Here is a 24,209-nt window from a genome sequence, read left to right as displayed (position 1 = left end):
GTACTAAAATATCGACCGGTCGGTGGCCGAGTTGACATCGCGCTTGGGTCCCACTCGGGCGTAGTGTGTTCAATTCCTCGGCTGGCTAAGTCCTCCATCACAACACAAGCAACATTTTCAGCTTACTGTGGTGGTAGTAGGAGATTTTCAAATATTGTCAGGTTATTCGTAACCCGGGAATGTTTGTCTTTCTTTTTAAAATTAAATAAAAATTAAATAAATATCAAAACCAAAATAAAACTCAAATGAATAAATTATAAGCTTTTTATTGATTTCCCAACAATTTTATCTGAGTGACATGTCCTCTTTTAAAAGTTCCCAGCTTTACCATTTCATACTTTGAATGCATTTAAACCGCCGTGATTATACCTATATGAGGGAAAAAATTCTTGGATTCCTTTTTCAAACCAAGATAGACAAGAATGGCAATAATTGTCATACATATAAAATAATCTATGCTGTATTAGCTAGTAAAGACGTCAAGATTCCTTATGAAGCCCATTTATTTATTTATTTATTCAAAAAACAGTTTTTACATAAAAAAACATACTCAGCACATCTCACTAGGGCATTCCTGTATCAAGATGTGCAGCTTTACAATAATATCATTTAAAAAAAATACATATATGTAAACTTAAAATAATAACAACATTAAATTTAAACCAAAAAAAGAAAAGTTTATGACACGGTCGTTAAGAGACCGGTAGACAAATATAAACAAAATTTTAGTAACAAATGTATAAAAAAATAAAAACAAAAATGTCATCAAAAGAAGCATTAGTAAGTAAGTTGGCAAGAATAATATTCTTCTGTTAACTAAAGTACAAGGTACCTGTGCTTGCTTATCAGACACAAGCATAGGGTAACCATACTAACAATTACAACATGGATAGTATGAATTATAAATTATAAGAAAAAATAAAATAACTAAATAAAAATAAGTAAATAATAACCGATAGGTAAGTAAATAATATTATAATAATAATATAATAAAAAGTAAGTAAGTAAGCCATTATGCAGAGGGCATGAAAACTTATAGGAAAACGTAATAAGTGGCTAATATCTTACTACATGGCTGTTTATTATGTTATCTTCGTGATTATTTTGCTATTCTGTTGTAATTTGCTTTGTAAATATTACATTTCTGTTCCAAATAGCAGCACTGTAATTTATCAAAAAGTATTCTCGTATCTCCGAAAATATATAATAAAATCATATCTGAAACTGGGTGAAGTGTCATTCTTCGGTCCAAAAATAGATTTGGGAATGGAGATTCAGAAAATTTAGTAGTTTAATCTTCGCTTCAATTTATTTTTCCCTTATTTCTTTGCGGTTTTTCTATTCTGTTTCTATGTATTACCTTTTGTACTTTAAAAAATATAATGAAAAATCTATCAATATATAAATGTACCAAAAAATGTAGCAATATACGAATAATAAACTATATTTTTTCACGAGATGATTTGTTTTTTAGAACAGGCACTGCTGCCTAGTTAGAAACAAATGTTGACTAGGCCATAATTTATTCTCACCTGTATTGCAACATTTATCCTCAACCTGAATATAGGTACTTATTTTTATTCTTATATTATAAAATATCCATGTCCACATTTGAGTGTGTGCCAAGACCGAGTTTGTTATTGTTTAGTGAGTTAATTAAATGTATTCAATAAAAAAAATTAAAAAACAATCATGACTATAAAACAGAAAATATGTTTTACGACCCTCTAACATATACAGTTTCAGCCTGAATCAACGCCTGTGAGTTAACGCAAATATTTTCATTTCTATTTTGAGATTTCCAGGATTCAACTTATTCGAAAAACCGATATTGAAGTGTGCTTAGTCTTAGAGGAAATAATTTCTAGTACAATTCAGGGAAATAAAACAATCACTTACATATTGAAAGCTGCTAATACTATAGGTAAACAAAAATAATGCTTGAATAATGCTACAGAACTAGGTTTTAATTCATTAGATAAACACAGCGTCTCGCATAAAATTAGCGATCAATATCTCTGATAATGGCTGTAGCAATTTAAATATACATAGTTCCCCTTATAGGCCTGAAAGCATTCTGCATAAATCAGTGCAAATCCAAGCAATGGAAACTGGTCGCATGAATTTTAATGCTTCATTGAACGAGCTAAGCCTGCGACAACCATTACGTGTCCCAAGTCCCAAGTGAGAAATGCAAACGGTAAATGTTATGCAATACACAATACATATAATATAAGATTTAATTTCACAATACATAAATTGCCTAAGCTGGCTTTAACCGAACTAACTCGTGCTAAGGAATGAAACTAATGGAAAATATATGCAAAGTTTGTTGAGAGTCAACCGTCTCCCGATGAACCAGCGATTTCCAAATTATTATTTTTTAGTGTGACGCTTCGCAGGAGTGCCCCTTTCTGTACAGTGTAAAGTCAAGGGAATAATGTCGCCAGTGTCGCCACCCGGTTGTACGGGTCAAGGTAGTAAGGTTAAGGTAAGGCGGGTTAAGGTAGGGGCTGTAGGAGGGGAGTTGATGATGGATATCTTGAAGAGGCCCGGATTATAAGAAGGAGGGAAAATAGACGTTTTAGAAATGCTCCGCCTGTTCTCATGGAGCCAACATCAACTCAAGGGTTTTAAGTTAGGAATATCGTCGTTGGGGATTTTCCTGAGGGACATTGTTGGGCAGCGAGAACGGGCGGAAATTAAAAAATGCGCTGATATATCTATACTATGCCTAAATGCCTACTGATATATAAAATTGTGTCCGGGGGAACAGGGTGGTTCCAAGGGCAGTAATGGGTGGTGGCGAAGGAAATAATTTGGTACTGAATACATTTTTTTTCCGGTGGACCTACATAATTATATTTCAAGAATTTTCTACAATAAAATACAAATATACTCTCTGAAGCTTAACATCTACTCATCTTTAACGCAAAAATAAAATAAAGAAGAAGATATTCTACGTGGACTACCTGTTCCAAGTCTGATTATCCTTTGCTTAAATTATTTTAACTAACTAACTAACTAACTAACCATCACGCCGTTTCCCCGCAGGGGTAGGCAGAGAGGACGGACCGCCAAACAACTCGGTCTTGGCACACACTCCTTGCCTCATTCACATTCATACATCGTCTCATACATACTCTTCTATTGTTCTGACTCTTGACATGGCCCGACTCAAGTATCTGATTCACTTGGTCGTGCCATGTCTTCCTCGGGCGTCCCCGACTTCTGCTACCATTCACATTTGCATCGTATATTCTCCTTACACTCCTTTCTTCGCTCATTCGCTCTACATGCCCAAACCATCTAAGCGTCCCTTTCTTGATCTTACTCATTACGCTTACATCAGCCTTGCACTCTTTGCGGATATCCACATTCCTCACACGATCATACATGGTTTTACCACACATACGCCTCAGGGATCTCATTTCAACAGCATTCAATCTACTTTCATCCTTTCTTTGCCAGTTCCATGCCTCACTTCCATACATCAGGGTAAGTACCAGCACTCCATTGTGGACTGCTAACTTCGCTTCTTTGGACAATTTTTTGTTAGCGCCAACTGCGTTCAGTCCTCCATTAATGGAGTTACCTGCATTTACTCTTCTTTCAATATCTCTGTCAACCTTCCCATCTCTCGTAAACATGCTTCCTAAATACACAAATTCATCCACCTGCTCCAAGTATTCCTCATTCACAACTATATTGCACTATATTGCAATTATTTTAATCGTAAAAATTCATTTCACTATCATTATTGCATATATTGTTTGGCAAGGAAGCGGTGAAGATGTTAATAAGTTTGAGAAGCTCCGACGCAAGCAATCGACTTGCAAAGTTTAAAACCAATAAATCAATATGCATTGGAAAATATTTCATGCCATGTTTTAATTTACTGGCTATCTACGAGCGACAGATTGTAAAATAAGACATTGTGTATTTAAATTTGTCAGGTGTGAATTTATGTAAAAATTAGCATGTGTAAACAAAGAAAGGCACAATTAGAAACAGGTTAGCGGCACAAATTTTTGTCCATTACTAACTATATTTATGTCAAAAAAATCTAACAAAGATGATCGAGTGTTGAAATATTGGGTGTACCCACAAGGATTGTGTGGCGATTGTAATAACAACAAAAAATCAAATAAATTTTGTTATACGAAAAATCACTTCAAGTCTGATTTTATGTTAGACAAATGAACAACAGACAGTTAACGTAAGCAGATTGACTTGTAAATAACTAATGTAGGTTGGAGAACTATTATGGTAGACGATACATTCAACTGGATTTATTATCATTCCATTCGTGACTGCATTAACAATAACTGCAATACCTACTAAAAGGGCTGTTCTCGCTTTAAGCACTTAACACTTAACCAAAGGGCCTAGAGAAATAGCATTACGGTACCACACTGAAAATGAATACTGTTAAATGTAAATAAATACCTACTGAGAGCTACAGCTAATTTCAATAACAACTGTTACGAACAAAATTTATTACTCAACGCAAAGCACGTATTTGCAATTCGTCACATTATCTACGTGAATAACATACTGAAAATAATGTCATTATGTTATGAATAATGGAAATCTTTAGACAAATTTCTATTTAAATATCCCAAAAGACATGAGAAGGAAACCTCGTCTCATTGTTCCTAAGATCGAACAATCGTAGAAATCGGAATAAATTATACGAAAATATTAGGCCATAATTCTTGTGTTGAGTGATTTTTTTAGCTTTGTGACTCGTGACATATTATAAGAGTTTAATAGTGTGTATGAAACGATGTAAGAATGTGGATGAAGCAAGGACTGTGTGTCAGAACGGAGTTGTGTGGTGTTCCATTCTACGTACTCTCAAATAATTTACATAACACAATATTTTATTATACCTTCACCTTATCTCAAACCTTTCAAACAAACTCAAATTATACCATAATATATCCTAATCTAACCTAAATCCTAAACCCACTGTTTTTACATCCAATTTACTGAAATTTTTGAACCATTTTTTTTAAATAATAATTGAAATAAAATAACTTATTTTGAATACCACTTTATTATATATATATTTCTAACCAACCGGTTTCAGTTCAAGCCGAACTTATTTTTTTTACTAAAAAAATTTACTTCCAAATCTACCATTTTCTCTATGTTTGTCTTGGAGCATTCTCACTAGCCCTGGCGACTACTGGCCACTAGCTGCCATCTTACGGACTTCCACGCAAGCTCTATGCAATGCCCACTATGAGTGCATCTGTGAAGCTCTAACTTCCCAACAGGTATTAATCAAAATACATGCTTTTGAGTTATTAGAGACAATTTAAAAGCACACTTTTCCATACGAAAACATTTCTCAGGGGGGGTACATACTTATGAGAACTGCTCTACAGATTTTTTAAATAATAATTTATGAAAATTTGTAGCGAAACCGTAACAAATTATTTGTTTATTTTATTCCACCATTCTAAATAGTGTTAATTCTTATGTATGAATACCACCTAGAAATTATTTCAACATTTCTATTTTCTAGGTTCCTATTCTTTCAATAAGAAATTTTAGAAATTTCTTTCAATAAGAAATTTTTAAGTTTTAATGTTCTTATTTGTACTTTTATTATTTTTATATTTTCACAACATGTAAAAAACTAAAATAAAAAATAATAATGTTATAAGATCTACGTTTAGATGATTGCTTACCTACTAACATCAAATTTAGATTACCCTATGCATAGTTTGGTAGTCGAAAACCATTAAAAAAAACTTTTTTGCTAAAACTTTACCTACGACACTTTTATACGCTGTAAAAAATTCTTCGGCCAAATTTGTTTTATTTTGTTTGCCTATAAGTCCACCTTTTGTTTTAGTGTAAAAATAATTTTTAAAAAAAATCTAAAAAAACAAAAAAAAACAGTGTTTCTACTCTACGGTGGGGTACTCCAAATATAATAATAATTATTGTTATTTTAATTACACCTACTTTAAATATGTGTACGGTTGATTGGCTGACATTAACGATGGTGAAATTGTGACAGCATAAATTAAGCGTTTATTGATTACAGGAATGTGGTTTACTTACAATACTTGAATACTAGTAAGATAAGTGTTGCCTAATTGAAATGTTGATTAGTCGTCTGATAATAACGATAATAATTAGAATAAGTAAATAAATAGAGCGCATAGGTGTCAAGTGTCAACCCACATTAAACTAAACAAACAAGGAAAATAAATTACGTAAAAAATTACACAATGCGATTTCAAAAAATATTATGTGATTAAAATTTTTAAATGTTTATGTGTATGACCAGTAAAAAGTGAAGTAAAGCACATTTAAAACAAAAATAACTGAATAACTGTTTAAAAGTCTGAGGGTGGTGTGCAATTAAAATGTGAAGGTGACGAACGGTTAAAGTTTAAAAATCTGAAAGTGATGAGTAGTTAAAGTTTTAACATCTTCTGATGGTTATGAAGAGTTAAAGTTAAAGTTTAAAAATCTTAACGTGATAATGAGTTGAAGTTAAAGTTTAAAAATCTTATCGTGATAAGGAGTTAAAGTTAAAGTTTAAAATCTTAACGTGATGAGGAGTTAAAGTTTTAACGTCTTCTGTTGATGATGAATATTAAAAGGTCAATAAACTGAAGTTATAGGTAGTTAAAGTTTAAAAATCTGGAATTGAATCTGAATATGAGTACCTAGTTAAAAGTAACAAATGAATAATTAAAAAAAAAGGAATCTGAAGGTAAGGCAGATGGTTCCGCAGATTTTCAGAAGTCCGTGACATATTTTGCTTTGAAATAAATGTAAGTGTACGGTCTAATCTTTATAACGTATGTATTATGTTGGTATCATAAATTTTATGAAAATTTTAAAGTTTGTGCAAACACGTTAACTTTATCAACCAAAATGTGATTATCTACAACGTTTACGTGATCTTGAACACGCTGAAATAAAATGTGTCAAGGTTTGGCAGATTTGCAAAATTAGTGAAAAAATTTGGGGTGTGTAAATATTAGCACTTTTGTGACCAGATCTGAAACGAATAATACATTTCAAGGTTCATGGGAATAAAATTAAACTTCTATTGAAATCTTATCTTGGGAGAGTTCTTACTGGTGTTTTTTTTTTTTTTTTTTTTTTTTTTTACAGTGAATACCTCACAAGAGTCCCAACTGCTCCCGTCTGGAGCCAGTGAGACTATGGCATCCCCAATTGGGGGATGTTGTGAGGCTGAAGGTAAGTGGGGAAGGGAAAGAGGAAGGTGGGGAAGTACCTGGCTATTCAGATCTAGTCACTAAACACGGCTAAAGCCATTTGGAGCAACGTTTCAATTCTGAATGGTGGTCTTACACCAGGGCGATACTGGTAGTATCTTCCACTCTGGAACGTGCCGCAAATATACTATATATTATTTTTAATTAATTAATTGTGAAATAACACAAATTAATCAAATAAAATTTATTTGCGCACGCCGGGTTCGAACCCGCGACCTTCGGAATGGCAGTCCAATGCGTTACCACTGGACTATGCCGGCCGTCGTTTACCAATTCGCACTGGTTACAAATCTTAGGACGTGTTGTTTCGGAGAATTTGAAGAATTCATCAAATTTCAACGTTCATTTTCGGGTTCTGTGAAAGTTCTATTCGAGTTCTGTTATTATATTATTACAGGCTAGTTGCTTGATAGAACTGAAATAATAACAGAACTTGTAAAAATCTTTCACAGAACATGAAAATTCTTTTCGTGTTCTTCAACTTTCAAATTCTCCGAAACAACATTCGTGAATATTATTCAAAAAGTGACAACAAAAAAAACTACGTATTATTAAAAACCTACTAAAAAAATCTAAACCTAAAAAAACATAAACCTACTTGGCATTCTCAGACTATAAAAATTTAACCATTCGTTATTTCGGCAACTGGCATTATACCCAGCTCTCTCATTCAAAATTTAGGCTTATTAGATCTGTCAAAGAATGTATGTATAAAAATGAAATTCAATTGAAAGTCATTTTAAATAGTCATTACGAAATATTTTTTTAATTTTTATATAGAGGGATCAGTAGGATTTATAGGTCCAGTTAGGAGTTCTACCGAGCCGAACCCTCTGATATGAAAATATCTGCGGTGAATTATTTTCCCATTTGATCTCTGGTGAGTTGACGTGTTGTTCTTGTATTGTTGTGTATTTATTATGCTTATATAATGCACTTGCATAATGTGGATTGACTAGATGCTCATTTGTGGAAAAGTGTGTGGAAGGGTTTGGTTTTTTCTGTGGGGAAGATTTAACCCGGACATAAAGTCAGAAAAAAAATATCGCATAATTTGTTTAATGCCGTTTTCCATACGTATTTATTTAAAATTTAATTATAGTTGGGCATATTATTTCGTATTCTTTTACGAACTTGAATCGGTTTTGTTTCTTAAAGATTTTATTATTTTTATTTCGTGGATAAATACCATTCTTAGGAACCGATAAATACATGTAAACCAATTAAAAAAATTAAACATATTGGTGCACCTCAGACCCAGGGAAAAAAGGCTGCGAACATCGAAAACCTTAGCGGAAAAATATTTTATGAATGAGTCATTAACATTTTAATGCTGCAGTAGTTTTGTATTATGAATAATGTTATTACCTCGTCATAAAATTGTTATCAGGTAGTTATTAGTATTAGTTGGGGTAAACAGGAGAACACTGCTTTTTGTACAAACCAATTATAACTAATTGCGTTTTTTTATGGTTGGCGCTCGTTATTGTACTCTGTATAATTTATATTATTTAAAAGTCTGTATAAATCTGTGAATGGATTTAACCAATTATGAATTAGTGGGAGCCTCTGTAGTGGGAGTTGAACCACGCCAAAGCATTATTATAACGAAAAGATTTTCTAAATATAGTAGTAGATATTTTTTTTTACTTTTCAATACCAGACATTTGTTCTTTAGTGCGTTATTACATTGGTCAGTGAGTAACGATGTCCTAATAAATAAATCGTTTTATTGGAACTTATATTATTTATGTTATATTGAATGGTAAAACAGTGAAATATGTGTATTCATTAATTTTGCAAAAAATTCTGCACAAAACCGGTTATTAAGCCGAACTTAAATATACTTAAAATATTAGTTTCTTTCTTTTGTTACTTATGTTTTACATTGTTCTATTTCTTTTATTATTACATTCTAGCTAAGCGTTGCCGTGGCGCAATCTGTCTGTGCAGATAGATAAACAATAGCTCGTGTTGCTTTTACATCCAACAGATTATCGTTTTTAATTTGTCCGAAATTTCCACAGTAAAAATCAGGGCATGTGGCCTATTATACAATAATTATTATACTTGCTGCACGTACCATGCATAAACGTGGATGGCAAATGGTGCAATAAAATATTAAATGCTTGTTGTTGCTGTTATGTTATGATAGTCTCAAGTACCACGTCAAGTGTTTTTAGAAGGAATTTCACTTATAAATAATCTGTACATTCCCATTTTACATAAAAATACTGGCTATTCGAAAACACCATCACATTTTTAAATACGTCTATTTGTATTTCGCTTTCGTTTTCAGTAACGAATGAATCCAAATATTGGAAGCGAAAATTCACCCACTTCCCGACATCCGATCGAGCTGAAACTCGCCAAATAGACTCATTGTCGATGACAAAGCATTTTATCAACTTTTGGTGTTATCCACCCATACACACGAGGATATACACGCATTTCTCATAAATTTTATGAAGTTACCACCGTTAAAATACGAGATAAATGTCGTATTAAATAAATTCATGTATTGGAGTAAAAAAAACTTACGTTTTGGGTGATTTTTACATTCGTTATAATTATTATTCAATGCAATGATATCAACAATCCAGCACGGGTACTTCAAGATGTAGTTAAACAGCACCATTATTATACTCGTAACTCAATCAGGTATATAGATTTAAATGCTAATTTTATAAACATAATACTACTTGGAATTTGAGATCTTTGAATAACCACTCCTTAGAATTTAAAACAACAAGCACATACGTGCAATTAACGTTGCCACACTTGAAAACACTTTAAAATTCACACGATCACAACATAATAAATTACAACTAAGATACACTCCTTGAACTAATTTATTTATTGTAATTTAGTGCTGAAATTCTAAGAATTTAAACTCCAAAGTTGCAATAGGTGATCGCACTAGGTGCAAAGCAATTAGTTAGCTAAACACTTACAATAAATTGAAGTCATAATAATAGAAAGTGCTACTGGAGTAATGCACTCATTCGTCTGAGAGATAATATAAAATGAAGTAATAAGTAATGAAGCACTTGTTATACTGATTCAGAGTAGACTCTTGTTATCACGTTTATAAGGCAATTAAAGTATTTATCAGTGAAAAAACGGCGGTGAGAACTGGCACTAACGTGTCTTTTGTTATTGGCGTAGTAGTGACATTGCTTTTAAAACGAAATATTATTCAAAGAAACACATCGTAAACCAAACCAAATAATGATGCATTAAAAAAAACCAACGTTTTCTACATTATACATAAACACGTATTTTTAAATATTTATTATTAACTAGCTGACATGTACCTGGCGTTGCTGGGGGATACCCTTAGGAGATAGACGTATACCATGTGAGACTTTTCTGTAGCTCTTTTTAAGATATACAATTCCATAGTATATTATGTCCACAGACATAGGAATTAATAGACGAGAAGATAATGGCGAGGGGTAAAATCAACTGTTGAAGAACGAAGGGGGTGAAGCTGACTGTGATTCGTCAATAAATCAATCTGACAGTAAATAGGCATCTCGCATTATAATATCACCATTTACTTCTTAAAAGTAAAATCTGCTTTTGAATGAATGGACATTTTTACATGGGAGCGCAAATTACTCGCCACGTTATGAACAAATTTGCGAAGTCCAAATTCGGCAAAAAAATTCGGTTCTATTTTCAGAGTCGAATATTTCGTTTAAGTATTTAGTTAAGACACTTTTATAAATGTTCATAATTTACTTCCCAGCAACCAACCAGCTTTGTGTTTCGCGTCCAGACGTTTCTCGATGTGATAGTAACAACTGATTCATATTATACGATGTGAATATTCTTAAAATAAAGTAAAATAATGCTTATATATGGAATGTAATACGACAATTGGGTTTATTCTCTTTTTCACATCTATTTTTACAAGTTTTCATAGTACAAGTCAACATTTTGCCGTGTTATTTCGTAAAATGAACCGATGATGCCTCGACCATAGTTCGCACAAGAATGATGACGTCACGTTTTCAAATTTCACTTGAGGCCATACGCGAGCACAGCCGGCTCCAATGGAACCGGTATGGGGAGTGGGGATAATACGCTTTTAATCACTTAGGGCAGGTCTACTAATATTCATATGTCTATTATTATGTCGCTGTATCTCATAACGTTTAGACAGCGTTAGCAATGTAAGCGCCCAAAAATATTATTTTTATGACTTGATTACAAAACATCGACTTTTCTCTACTTTCTACAAATGTAATATGCAAGTATTATACATATATACTATCCAAAAGAAATTCTCTAAATGATAGTGAAAACAAAAATGCGTAGTTTAGAATAACTAAGCGCACAAACAGACAGACGCGGAAAGCGACTTTATTTTATACTATTTAGAGATTGGGCTACTCGAACAATGTAATTTAAAGGATGTCATCTACTTTATTATAGTTTAAATAACGAAGCCTGGTTTAGTAGAAGTAGATTATTTTACCTTTTTATCATAGGCGAAGGCAATCCTTTTAAGAATAATTATTTCAACCAAAATGGTTTCCAAACAAGTTGAAGCGGGATGTTGTATCTCAATAATTATAGTGTCGGTATATCGAACTATCGTTATTATTATTTATCGGGTTCTGGTTTTTGTAAACCGACCAATCGCGAGGGGACTAACGCCGTTACGAAATAATAGATTCAAAAACATAACTTCTAGGAACGAATGTAAGGTTTTCGGTTGGATTGGGTCTAATTTAAATGCTTTTGTACGCAACAATCAATTGGTTTTTCGGTACGGTATTATTTCATGTTATCAACCAATCCTGGAACACTTGTTAAAATATAACTGTTTGCTAACAGCATCTGATCGGAGTTTATATCACTATAGCACTATAGCTAACAGAAAGACGCCTATCTTTGCAAATGTAAAATCAATATCCAGTGTTTTTAGAATAGTGTCCTCCGCGTACAAGCGTTAAATTTTTAATAAAAGTGTTTGTATCTGAAATAACCTGCCAGGTAAGTATATTTTTCTGGAACTATTTGTAAATAATATCAGTCTAGGAACTCATCTTTTGATTACAAACCTCAAACATATAAATTAGATTTTTTTATGTATTTATAACTAATTTTTCAAAGCCTAATGACAGTTTAAATATACAAATGTTTTTATGATGGGTTATTACCTAGCTTTTGTCTAAGGTGGCATTCCTCCAGTGAAATATTAGCATTCTTGTCTATAGTTCTTGTTCAACCAACATAACACACGAGTATGTGATAAACGCAAACAAAAATCACAGCATGTGCCTAGTGTTGAAATAAAACTGCGTTCATACAATTATCTCCAGAAGCAGTAAATTCTGTGAGGAATCGTATACAACACGATAAATGGATAGTAAATTCTATAAGGAATCGTATGCAACACAATACATGTATGGTAAATTATATGAGGAATTGTATACAACTTGATACGTAGATAATAAATTTTGTGAGGAATCGTGTACAACACGACACATGGATAGCAAATACGATTATTTTTTTTATATTTAAACTTAACACGAAACAAAGTTTAGCTATATATTAATTCGAATAAAATATTTGCCAGATGGGTTTTCAAACTTTGACAAAGGATAAAACAGTGGTGACATGTGGTGAAAATAAGAATAATTATTTTTTTTTTTAAAAAAAACGTTACCGGACAGCAAAGTGCACATAAGATTTTTTACTCCAAATATGCTAAGGAATAGCTGGTTAAAGTTTGTCGGGTACGTGCCGATACACCCTGTATAGAGCACAAAACATTCATTTATTGTTTTTATAATATCTCAGTGCGTATTTTGAAGTCATTCACTAACTAACTAACCATCACGCCGTTTCCCCGCAGGGGTAGGCAGAGGGGACGGACCGCCAAACAACTCGGTCTTGGCACACACTTTGTCTCATTCACATTCGTACATCGTCTCATACATACTCTACTATTATTCTTACTCTTGACATGGCCCGACTCAAGTATCTGATTCACTTGATCGTGCCATGTCTTCCTCGGGCGTCCCCGACTTCTGCTACCATTCGCATTTTTTTAATTTTTTTTTAATATTTGTGTGTTTTTTACAATAAATATACAATTTATATATATTATACAGTGTTATAAAGGTAAATAATAATAGCTTTTCCTCACCATAAAGAGACGAGGCTCTTGTGTTTGGTGAGTGAATCCTAGCTCAATTATATGGAATCATGTAAGTAAGTAAATAATATATTTGCAAATCCAAAGGGATAAGTAAGAAATAGGCAAGATTTATCAATAATACAGTTAAGATTTGAAGGAAATAATAATAAGAGTAAGATTAGATGGACTTTTATAGTAGTTTTAGGTAATTTTTTAATTTTATTTTAAATTCCTGAATATCTTCAATATTTTTTAGATATAATGGAAGGATGTTAAAATATGTTATACGTAGATAGAGATAGGTATTTTGTGTGTGCTTTGTATTAAGTTTTGGGATTTTGATAGTTTTTTGATATCTTGCTGATGAATTGAATTGTAAGTTATTCAACTGTATTTCTTTATAAATTTGTAGAATTGAATATTTTTTATATATATTGTCTATTGTGGGTACATTAAATATATTGAAAAGAGAATCTCAGTAGAAATTTTGGATGTTTTTTCAATATTAATTACTTTAATTATCAATCTTTGAACTATTTTAAGTGGATTTAATATATTGTTATAAGTTCCTCCATTTGTTTTTTTTTTTTTTAATTTTTTTAATTTCCTTCATTTTATTCCTCATTCCTGCATTTGCATCATATATCCTCCTTACACTCCAATCTTCGCTCATTCGCTCTATATGCCCAAACCATCTAAGCGTCCCTTTCTTAATATTACTCATTACGATTACATCAGCCTTGCACTCTTTGCGGATCTAAACATTCCTCACACGATCAAATATGGTTTTACCACACATACGCTCAGGGATCTCATTTCAACAGCATTCAATCTACCTTCATCTTTTCTTTGCCAGTTCCATGCCTTACATCCAAGCCATTCACCAAATTATAAAAAGTACAAAAACTGTAGGTATTTATTGTCCAAATTTTTAAAAAAGTTTTCGGGAAACAGTCAATCTATCAAATCGAAAATGCATTTTGTGTATTCATCTTCGTACATATGATAATATGTACGAAGACACATTATAAAATGTAATTTTTTTAGTTATTTATATATATTTCGTTCAACGTGTGACCGCAGCTTTACAGCCAGCACTACAAAAGCTACATTCATCGGTAGGCACGGTGCAGTAAATATTGATTCAAGGTAAATACGGCCGGCAGACAATTGCTTGTCCACACCTTGCCTGAAGATAATGAGTTCATTGTGTTTGTATTGTAATGTGAGCAGGTAACACTTTTTTAAAACACACAATTAATTAAGGTAAATAAATCGCACGGACAAACCATAAAAAGATATCTCACCTCATTATGAAAGAAATCAAACAGAAAGTGCGATTTTATTTATTATTTTATTACAAATTGTTAAATCACCGAAGAAAGCGTGACATGCAGTCCATAGTGGAGTTCTGATACCACATCTAATGTAGGTATGAGAGTGAGGCATGCACAGAGAATAATGAGTATTAAGAATATCTCTGAATTATTGGACAACCGGTTAAAAATGGGATTGCAGGCCATTTCCTGATAAACTTTTAGTGAATTAATAATATATCGGAACACGTGTTAAGCACCTGCATTTGCCTTGATAATATATAATGACAAAATGCGAAAATATTAGGACGTGTCCCGACGTCGTGATAATAGATACATTTGTATTTTACTAAAATTTTATCGGGAAACCTATAAAACCTATATAAACCTATTTATTATTTAATGACCCTCAATCCCATTTTTAACCGTATTACGAATAATTTGAGTAGATTCTTAATAAATTAGTAATACCTATTTTTCTCCACGTGGAAATGACCGAGGAAGGACCAATTGCGAGTAAATGCAGTATAAAAGGTGTTATCACAAACTTGGTGACCGGATAAATCATCACAATGATAATTCATCACATAATAATAATAATAATATTTGGCTAATTTATATAGCGCCGTTTTCGTGAAATCACCTCAAGGGCGCTGTACAAATATATTTCTTAAATATTTAATACTAGAACTACTGACTTATCTCTAAGACTTATATCTAGTGACTTACGACTAAGGCCTATAACTACTATCTTAACGACATATACACGAGTATTTACATATTTGGCAACTTAAAACTAAAATTAAAATTAACAATTTAATCTTACTAACGCCAGAAGAAGAAGGAAGTTCTATTATATTAGGGTGGATTTATTGTTAGCTGGATATATTATATGTTAAATGAATTAAATTAATGAATAAAATCAATCAATCGCCAATCTTAAACGCATTTAGATGATTCATCTGCCAACAATTAAACCGATTAACTTGTTATGTTCCCGCTGATATTGTCCATTGTCCACTGGTAGGCAAGTCAATAGCAAAATTGAATGAACGGAATCGCTAGATAATGTAACAATTACGGTATAAAAAAAATGAAAAAAAAGAAATATTTGGATAGAATGACGGATTTATGGAAATAAGTGTCTGAAAAAGTGAGTTTTTAGTTTGGATCTAAATTCTGTTGGTAACATCTTTAAAAAGTTACATAAAGTCATGGAAAGTGATGAAACAAAAACTTTATTAACTGGGTTAATTAGAGTAGGTTAGGTTAGGTTAGGTTAGGTTAAAAAAAAATTCTTCGTTTCTAATGACTTTATATCACTTTTTAAAAGTGTGTTGAATTGTCACTGTGTTGAGTTATCATGGAACCCATAAACTCATATACGATTAAGAAACGGACGTTTATATGGTTTGGACACGTACAGCGGATGGATTAGGAAAGGAGTGGCAGGAAAATACAATACGCGCGAGAGGACGCAAAGCGCAATTAATGCATGAAGTCAGGGACCTTCTAGGACTTGCACGATCCCTACTCAATTACTTGAGACGAGATGCTAAGTTGAGCTAGCTGTGTTATAAAATATTTTAGTTATGCTAGGTATGCTAGATCAGGGGGTCTCCAAACTACGGCTCCGCCTTATTTTGATTACACTGTAAAATTTACAATTTATGTACTTAAGTAAATCACACAGAATAATAATTAGATTTCTTATTTAATGACCAGTAGTGCTTCGGCAAAAAATCAACGAACAAATTTATGCTACTGATAAAAATACGTGAGTGGGGACTGAACAATTTGATATCTGTTGGTATTTAATTTTGATAGCACATAATTTAATGAAGTTTTCAATATTTTCTTCCTGGTTCAATTCTATACCAAAGTATTCCATTTTTTTTATTTTATTTAAATTCCCGTATACGGTATAACAGATCTTTGAGAGTTTTCCGGTTGATTATTTAAAGGTTCGACTTCAATCGAAATTTCCACTAATTATTTTTTTAAACCCAAAAGAAGGACATAACTAGCTTATTTTGAACACGTCCCTCCCGACGTAAATAGTTGTTTCTTGTACTAATTAAATTGAAATGAAGTGTTATTATAATAATTAAGAGGAAAATGAAAAATTTTACGGAATAATTTTATTTATGACATCGTTTTTTTATCATTCTCTTTTCGTTTTGTCATCAGATCCTCATGCATTTGTACCATTTCATCGAATGAAATTCTCTCTGAAAACTCTCGTGTCTTCGGCAAAGGCTCATAACCCAGAGTCAATCACTATAAAATCAATAATTGATCTCTCATTTCCTCTTTTTCACGCATATTGGTGGTTACCTTTATGATCGAAGAAAATATACGATACAAACAGTTTTCACTCTTCCCATTGTCATTCGTTATTTTATTCCGAACTTACCTTAAGACCAAATCAAATCCGTCACGTCTAATTCCCACCCATCTATTCAAATCTCCTACCATTAAAATCTTTCCATACAAATTTTAAAGTCTCATTACATCGTTCACATCAGTCCAAAAATCATCTTTCACTTCGTTGCGTTTAAAATTAACAGAGACATATCAAATAACAAGAAACACCCATTATCACAGGTAAGTTAATTTATATATTAAAATTATATAAAACTAAGCAGTTGTTCTTATTTTCATTAAAGGAAGTTCATTAATAATCAAGGTGGCTTTTTACCATACATGCGAATTCTGCGTTCTTATTAGAAGAAGCACTCTGCAGCCATCCAAAAATGTCTTATATAAATTAAATAAAAAGGTTTCGGGGGCTTTAACTAATGATATTCCGTTTGAAGGAGGAAGGGCCCACCTGCATCCGAAAAGAGCAGGTGCCAAGAATAGGTAACAACGGAACTGGGCTTGCTTACAAACTAAAAACTGTTCAAGATATAGGAAATACTTTAAGAATGCTACAATAAATTGTAAAGAAATCTATTGAATGGTCTTCACGTCTACTATTTAGCTTTTGGGATAATAGTAGTTAAAATCGACTGAAAAGTGAATACACAGTAAAAAGAAATGCAAATTATAGAGGAAACCTGACTGAATTTTGTTGTATTGCTTTATTTATATCACCTGTACGGTATATATCGTGATACAGAGATATAATTTTACTGCGGATTATGCGATAATGACAATACAGAAGGGATAACATTATCTTGGCGAGAAAGGTAGTTCTAACTTGAATGCCTGGAAAGGCATTGTTGTCCGATAATTTTATATATTTTTTTATTTCAATCTCTTACGGGTTCCAACTATATGCATTTGTATTTAAAAATGTGAACAAAGTCTTCCCCGACTTCAACATCTTGCTTTTTTGTGTGAATGAATATTTTATCAAAAGTAAACTACATATATTAAACCCGTAGAACGGGTCCTTACACTAATCGCACCGGGAATAATCCGTGGGAAAATGAAAACTTTTTTTTAAATGTAATAAAATACTTTTATTTTTTACACGTCAGACATTACTAAATGGCCCAACACTGACTTACTTTAAATTTAACTTTAGTTTATGGAGTCGTATACAAAAGTAGACTATAATTTCACACTGTAATCTTATAGTTTATAATTATAATTTTATTACATAAAGTCATTAACAACATAATTGAAAGCCCTGCCACCGTCGCCACTATTAAATTCCATGGACCGACTAGGAACAAAAGACAAAATGTAACATTCTTCTGCAATACATACACCACCAACTATCAGACAAACTCGCTAACCAATAGGATGCATGATCTGGCCAAAAGTTTGGGGGTTCCATTGATATATTTACTGACTCCATTTATAGAATCAAGCGTAATCTATACCACCACTTTGCTGAATCTTACACATTATAGTAGCGTTTAAGTAGTTCACGAAGTTTTGCTGATTTGTCTCATATGTAGGGTTGTTTTAGTTTATGTTATATTTTATGGTACTTTTACATGTTTCACTAATATTGTTTCAAATTTAGTTTATCAGTTTGACGTTATTTCATGTTTTAAAACTCAAAACTATGGCTCACTAGGTATTTTCTGTCCTTATAATCCATTAAAAGACCCAGCTGGGCGTAAAATCAAATAAAATTAAATAGTTAAGTTGTGGTGAAAACTATGTAAAAAAATTATGATTTTCAACAATATAGCTGTTTAAAAGCTGATTTTTCTCGACTGGGACCCGTGTTTTCGCCCGCATGAAATGTGTTAATTATCATGCGATTTTGTGAGTCAAAACAAAATAACTTCGCGTTTTCAAATTATTCATAGAGAATATAGATATAGTATCAAAAAGCACAATCCAATACCTGAAATAACCTAAGCCCCATTTATAAGGGAGTAAAATGTTCGATGCTGAATCTATATGGTGTTAAGTCGCGTCTCCAACTTTGTTTTTGTTTGTTGTGACCACCATTGTGGCGTTTTTGTCGGATGTTTTGAAAACATTTTGTCGCTGGAGACGCAGCTTTAGAGTTTTCATTCGACCATTACACAAGATTCGTATGTAAGGCACTTTTTGCTAAGCACGTTTTCACTTATTAATATAATTTATAACTTACCAGCGCAGACCCCTGAAAAATAGCAGCGTATTTTTATTCCAATTTTTGCAAAGACGATAAAGTATGTACCTTCCGCATAATTTAAAAAATTAAATTACTTTATCGGTTGTCTGAATTTGTTCAAACAAACAGTTCCGATTTTAAAAATGAATTTCATAATAAAACATAGATCAAATGTGAAATTTTAACAATGATGGTCTCAAGTTAGCGCAGCCCCTATAGTTAATAACAGCATCGTCAAATTAATTTCCCGTGAGAACACCGCTAGCAAATTCCGTACAAAAGCAGTATGGCGAAACTCACATCGCGCTTTTGAAAAACATTTAAGCGAATGAAGCTTGATAACTGATTCGTTATTGTTTGCCGCCAGGTTGTCGTAAATCGTAAACCCCCATATTTGGTACCGGGTAATGGTCATCTGTAATATAAAATACAACGTAACGGCCAGGTCCGAGGTTGAAAACCCAGGCTTCGTCGATTTGCTGGACACGGAGCGGGTAAGAGAGTTCGGTGATTATTGCACACACGTGTACTGCGCACATTGTCTTCCGGAAACGATGATTCCGCATACGGAAAACTCCGGACATATTACAGAAGTATTGCGCATAATATGTATATACAAACCATAGACATATGAATATTAGTAGACCTGCCCTAAGTGATTAAAAGCGTATTATCCCCACTCCCCATACCGGTTCCATTGGAGCCGGCTGGGCTCGCGTATGGCCTCAAGTGAAATTTGAAAACGTGACGTCATCATTCTTGTGCGAACTATGGTCCAGGCATCATCGGTTCATTTTACGAAATAACACGGCAAAATGTTGACTTGTACTATGAAAACTTGTAAAAATAGATGTGAAAAAGAGAATAAACCCAATTGTCGTATTACATTCCATATATAAGCATTATTTTACTTTATTTTAAGCATATTCACATCGTATAATATAGATCAGTTTTAGAAACATATACTATCACTAGGGGTACGTAAATTTCGCAAATAAAAAATCGTGATTTCGCATTTAAAAAAACTCAAAATAGAAAATTTCGCATTTATTTCGCAAAAAAATACAGTGTTGAAAACTCAATTAAAGGCTAGCATTGTTGTAATTTCTACATTTCCATCCTTCATTGTATGCCTGCGATCAGTTACGACAATGTTGTAGATACTAAAGTACAATCTCGGCATCAACACTATTGACAGGGCAATTGAGACATTGAAAAGCTGCTTTTGCAAATCCAGGGTAGCAAGATTTTGATGTAACTAAAACTTGCATTACATCCACGGGAGCTTCTTGGCCGACCAATCGAAGTAATTGTCTGTGAAAATGAGAGTACCCGTCAATTAGTTCTTCTTGTGGTACACTTTTGAAAAACGGAATTTTTGCGAAGCTTTCCACTGTGGAATTTGAATTGACAGAAGAAGAGGGCACATTTGCTGCTTCCGATGGACAAAATAATCTGTCAATGTGCTTGTAGCACTCATTTGTTGGATTCGGTCCCATGTGTACCAACAATTTATCCAAGCTCTTTTGAGCTGCTGTCTTCAACATCATGCTGTGATCGATAGAATTTTCGGTTGATAAAATAGCCGTCTCTGTCTGTTTTGAACAGAGTTGTAATAATTGTTAGCGCGTCTGATCAACATTTGAAAGCACGTAACTTAAAAAGGTGCGAACGTATTTAATTTTTTAATTTCGCTTTTATCGCAAATAAAATGCAGATTTCGCTTTTGTCGCATCTATTTCGTAAAAACGAAATTTACGTACCCCTAACTATCACATCGAGAAACGGCTGGACGCGAAACACAAAGCTGGTTGGTTGCTGGGAAGTAAATTATGAACATTTATAAAAGTGTCTTAACTAAATACTTAAACGAAATATTCGACTCTGAAAATAGAACCGAATTTTTTTGCCGAATTTGGACTTCGCAAATTTGTTCATAACGTGGCGAGTAATTTGCGCTCCCATGTAAAAATGTCTATTCATTCAAAAGCAGATTTTACTTTTAAGAAGTAAATGGTGATATTATAATGCGAGATGCCTATTTACTGTCAGATTGATTTATTGACGAATCACAGTCAGCCTTACGCCCTTCGTTCTTCAACAGTTGATTTTACCCCTCGCCATTATATTCTCGTCTATTAATTCCTATGTCTGTGATACAAACACATTTTAAGGTTGGGAGCTGATTTTTTTAGCATGCATCATGAAGATTGGCTTTTATCCCCCCCAATAAACAAAAGCTTGTTTTTTTATGGGGGTACGACTTTAAATAAAATTTAGATACTTAGTTATGAAATGAAAGAAAGGTTTCTACATATTATACATACGAATTATTACTCTGTTATCAATCATGTTTATATTTTGCATAAATAAAATTCTCGGAAAAATAATTGCTATCTATGAATTTTTTAATGTTAATAAGCCCTCGGGCATTGAAAAAATAACATTCTAATTTTTAACACCAAAAAATGAAAAACTATTTTTAGTGCGAATAATCTGTGTCCGGAGATAGATTGTGAGGGATTATACGTGTGCGCAATAATCTGTATGCGAAAAAACATGTGTGGAGAAAAATTGGCGTGGGGAATAATATGTATGTGGAATGATCGGTGTGCGGAATAATCTGTGTGCGGAATAATCTGTGTGCAGAATAATTTGTGTCCAGTGTACGGAAAAATCCGAGCACCGGGTAAGTACGGGTAGTAAGGGAATTATATGTGTGTGGAATAGTCGGTGTGCGGAATAATCTGTGTGCGGAATAATCTGTGTGCAGAATAATTTGTGTCCAGTGTACAGAATAATCCGAGCACCGGGTAAGTACTACCAGGGCTCGTGCCGCTACCACTGCCGGGCGGCTGCCTGCCCTACAAGGAGAGTGCCGCGGTACAAATAATTTCACGGCATTCTTATGCCGACAACATTTTCACTCTCGCCATAAACGCTGCCGTTATTATTATTGCAAAACCCCAAGGATTTATCAGATTTCATGTGGCATTTGATCGTAAAAATTAAAAAAAAAAATACCGAGGAAGCCATTATTTTTCTTTTATTTAATTACTTTCAGATATATTTATTTTTTTAAATTTGAATACCGACCAGAATCCCAACTGCTCCCGTCTGGAGCAAGTGAGACTATGATATCCCTAATCGGGGTATGTTGTAAGGTTGAAGGTAGTTGGTAAGGGAAGGAGATGGGGAAAAGGAAGGTGGGGGAGTACCTGCCTATTCAGATCTGATCACCAAACACGGCTAAATCCATTTCAAGCAACGTTTCAATTCTGAATGGTGGTCTTACACCAGGGCGTTACTGAGAGTATATTCAACTCTGGAATTAATAAATGTTATGTAACACAAATTAATCAAATAAAATTGACTTGATTTGAACCCGCTACCTTCGGCTTGGTTGTCGAGAGCCTTACCCCTCGACCGCGGAGGCCGTCAAATATGTTTGCAATCAATTTTCAAATGAAAAAATCTTTGAGATTGGACCACCATTATGTTCTTCAGTTGCAATAAAAAATTATTAAATAAAGTTACTTTTCACCACGTTTACTACAAAAGTCAACAGGTTACGCATTATATTATTTAAAATTTCAATTGAAAATACTAAAACATGGAATCAGTAGGAGTTGGGAAGTAAGAGCTTCACAGATGCACTCATAGAGGGCAGTGCATAGAGCTTGCGTGGAAGTCCGTAAGATGGCAGCTAGTGGCTAGTAGTCGCCAGGGCCAGTGAGAATGCTCCAAGACAAACACACTGTTCTCAGATTCCATTTAGCCAGCTTCTAGTTAGGTACTCATTTTATATAATTTATAGACTGAGCGTAGCGAATTTCAGTTTTAACTCGACCGGTTTGCATTTAGGCTGCCCGTAAATTTGTATGAATCTTCCGTTTCTGTTAATATACTGTAAAGATTATTTTTTTCAATAGTGAAATCGTCGTGTTTATTATGAGTTTCTTTTTCGATTTTTTCAATATTATGGCTAGCTATCAGGATGAAGAAAGTTTGAAAAAATAATAATCATTGAAACAGTGACGTTTCTTTGAAAAAATTGTAAAATTCCTTATTTGGAATTTCATAAAAAAGTTTATAAGTAATTAGATATTTAAGTGTCCTTACAAATATTATGATTTCAGGAGAAATTTTGGTTTCGATTTTTTCAATATGATATAATTGGAAACATAAACATACTATTCACAGAACCCCTAACAACAATTAGTGTCACTTTTTATACGAAACGAGAAAAAATTACAACCTTGTAAAGATGATTATAAGATTAATACGAAAACGGATTCAGGAGTTGAAAGCTTTCATTTAACTCAGTAGACTACCAGCATAATAATCATAATTGACTATCCCATGCGCAGCAATTTATCAAAATTAAAACTTGTCCGATCCAATTATTTTGTCCAATAAATAATCATTATCTATATGTCAATGATTTGTGAACTAGTATTATTAATATTAATATAATAAATAACAAGAGAAAGTCAGGTTTCCGCCACGTAGATTCGGTATTATAAAAAAGTGTCGCGAACTGAGTTTATTAACGGCAGCAGTCGCAGTTTCAGTTGGTTGCAGTTTCTTGGAATAAAAAAACAATGAATGTAAAAGAAAAATACAACCACGTGTGATCTAGGGCTTGCACTCAAATACAAAACAACCGTGCATACAATGTGCGATCTAGGGCTTGCACTCGAATACACAACAACCGTCCATACAATGTGCGATCTAGGGCTTGCACTCAAATACAAAAACCGCGCATACAATGTGCGATCTAGGGCTTGCACTCGAATACACAACAACCGTCCATACAATGTGCGATCTAGGGCTTGCACTCGAATACACAACAACCGTCCATACAATGTGCGATCTATGGCTTGCACTCGAAT

At 33.2% G+C, this 24,209-nt stretch overlaps 1 protein-coding gene across 2 annotated transcripts in view; it reads right to left on the bottom strand.

Annotated features, from left to right (window-relative positions):
* The window catches only part of LOC149418490 (uncharacterized), a 70,335-nt gene that overhangs the window by 7,960 nt on the left and 38,166 nt on the right, over positions 1-24,209 (bottom strand). The window contains exon 1 of one of the 2 annotated variants that reach the window (XM_089638525.1): positions 10,229-10,272. The exons of the other annotated variant lie outside the window; for it this stretch is intronic. Within the exon in view, the coding sequence (XP_089494651.1) occupies positions 10,229-10,244 (16 nt within the window). The 5' untranslated portion in view covers positions 10,245-10,272. Of the gene's footprint in view, positions 1-10,228; positions 10,273-24,209 lie in introns of those variants that run through there. 2 annotated transcript variants of the gene reach the window in all.

Source organism: Hesperophylax consimilis, chromosome 13 (assembly GCF_061612785.1).
Source record: "Hesperophylax consimilis isolate HC1 chromosome 13, BYU_Hcon_1.0, whole genome shotgun sequence".
NCBI lineage: Eukaryota > Metazoa > Arthropoda > Insecta > Trichoptera > Limnephilidae > Hesperophylax > Hesperophylax consimilis.
Note: the sequence above shows the minus strand (reverse complement) of the source record. Positions and strands in the feature narration are given on the sequence as shown.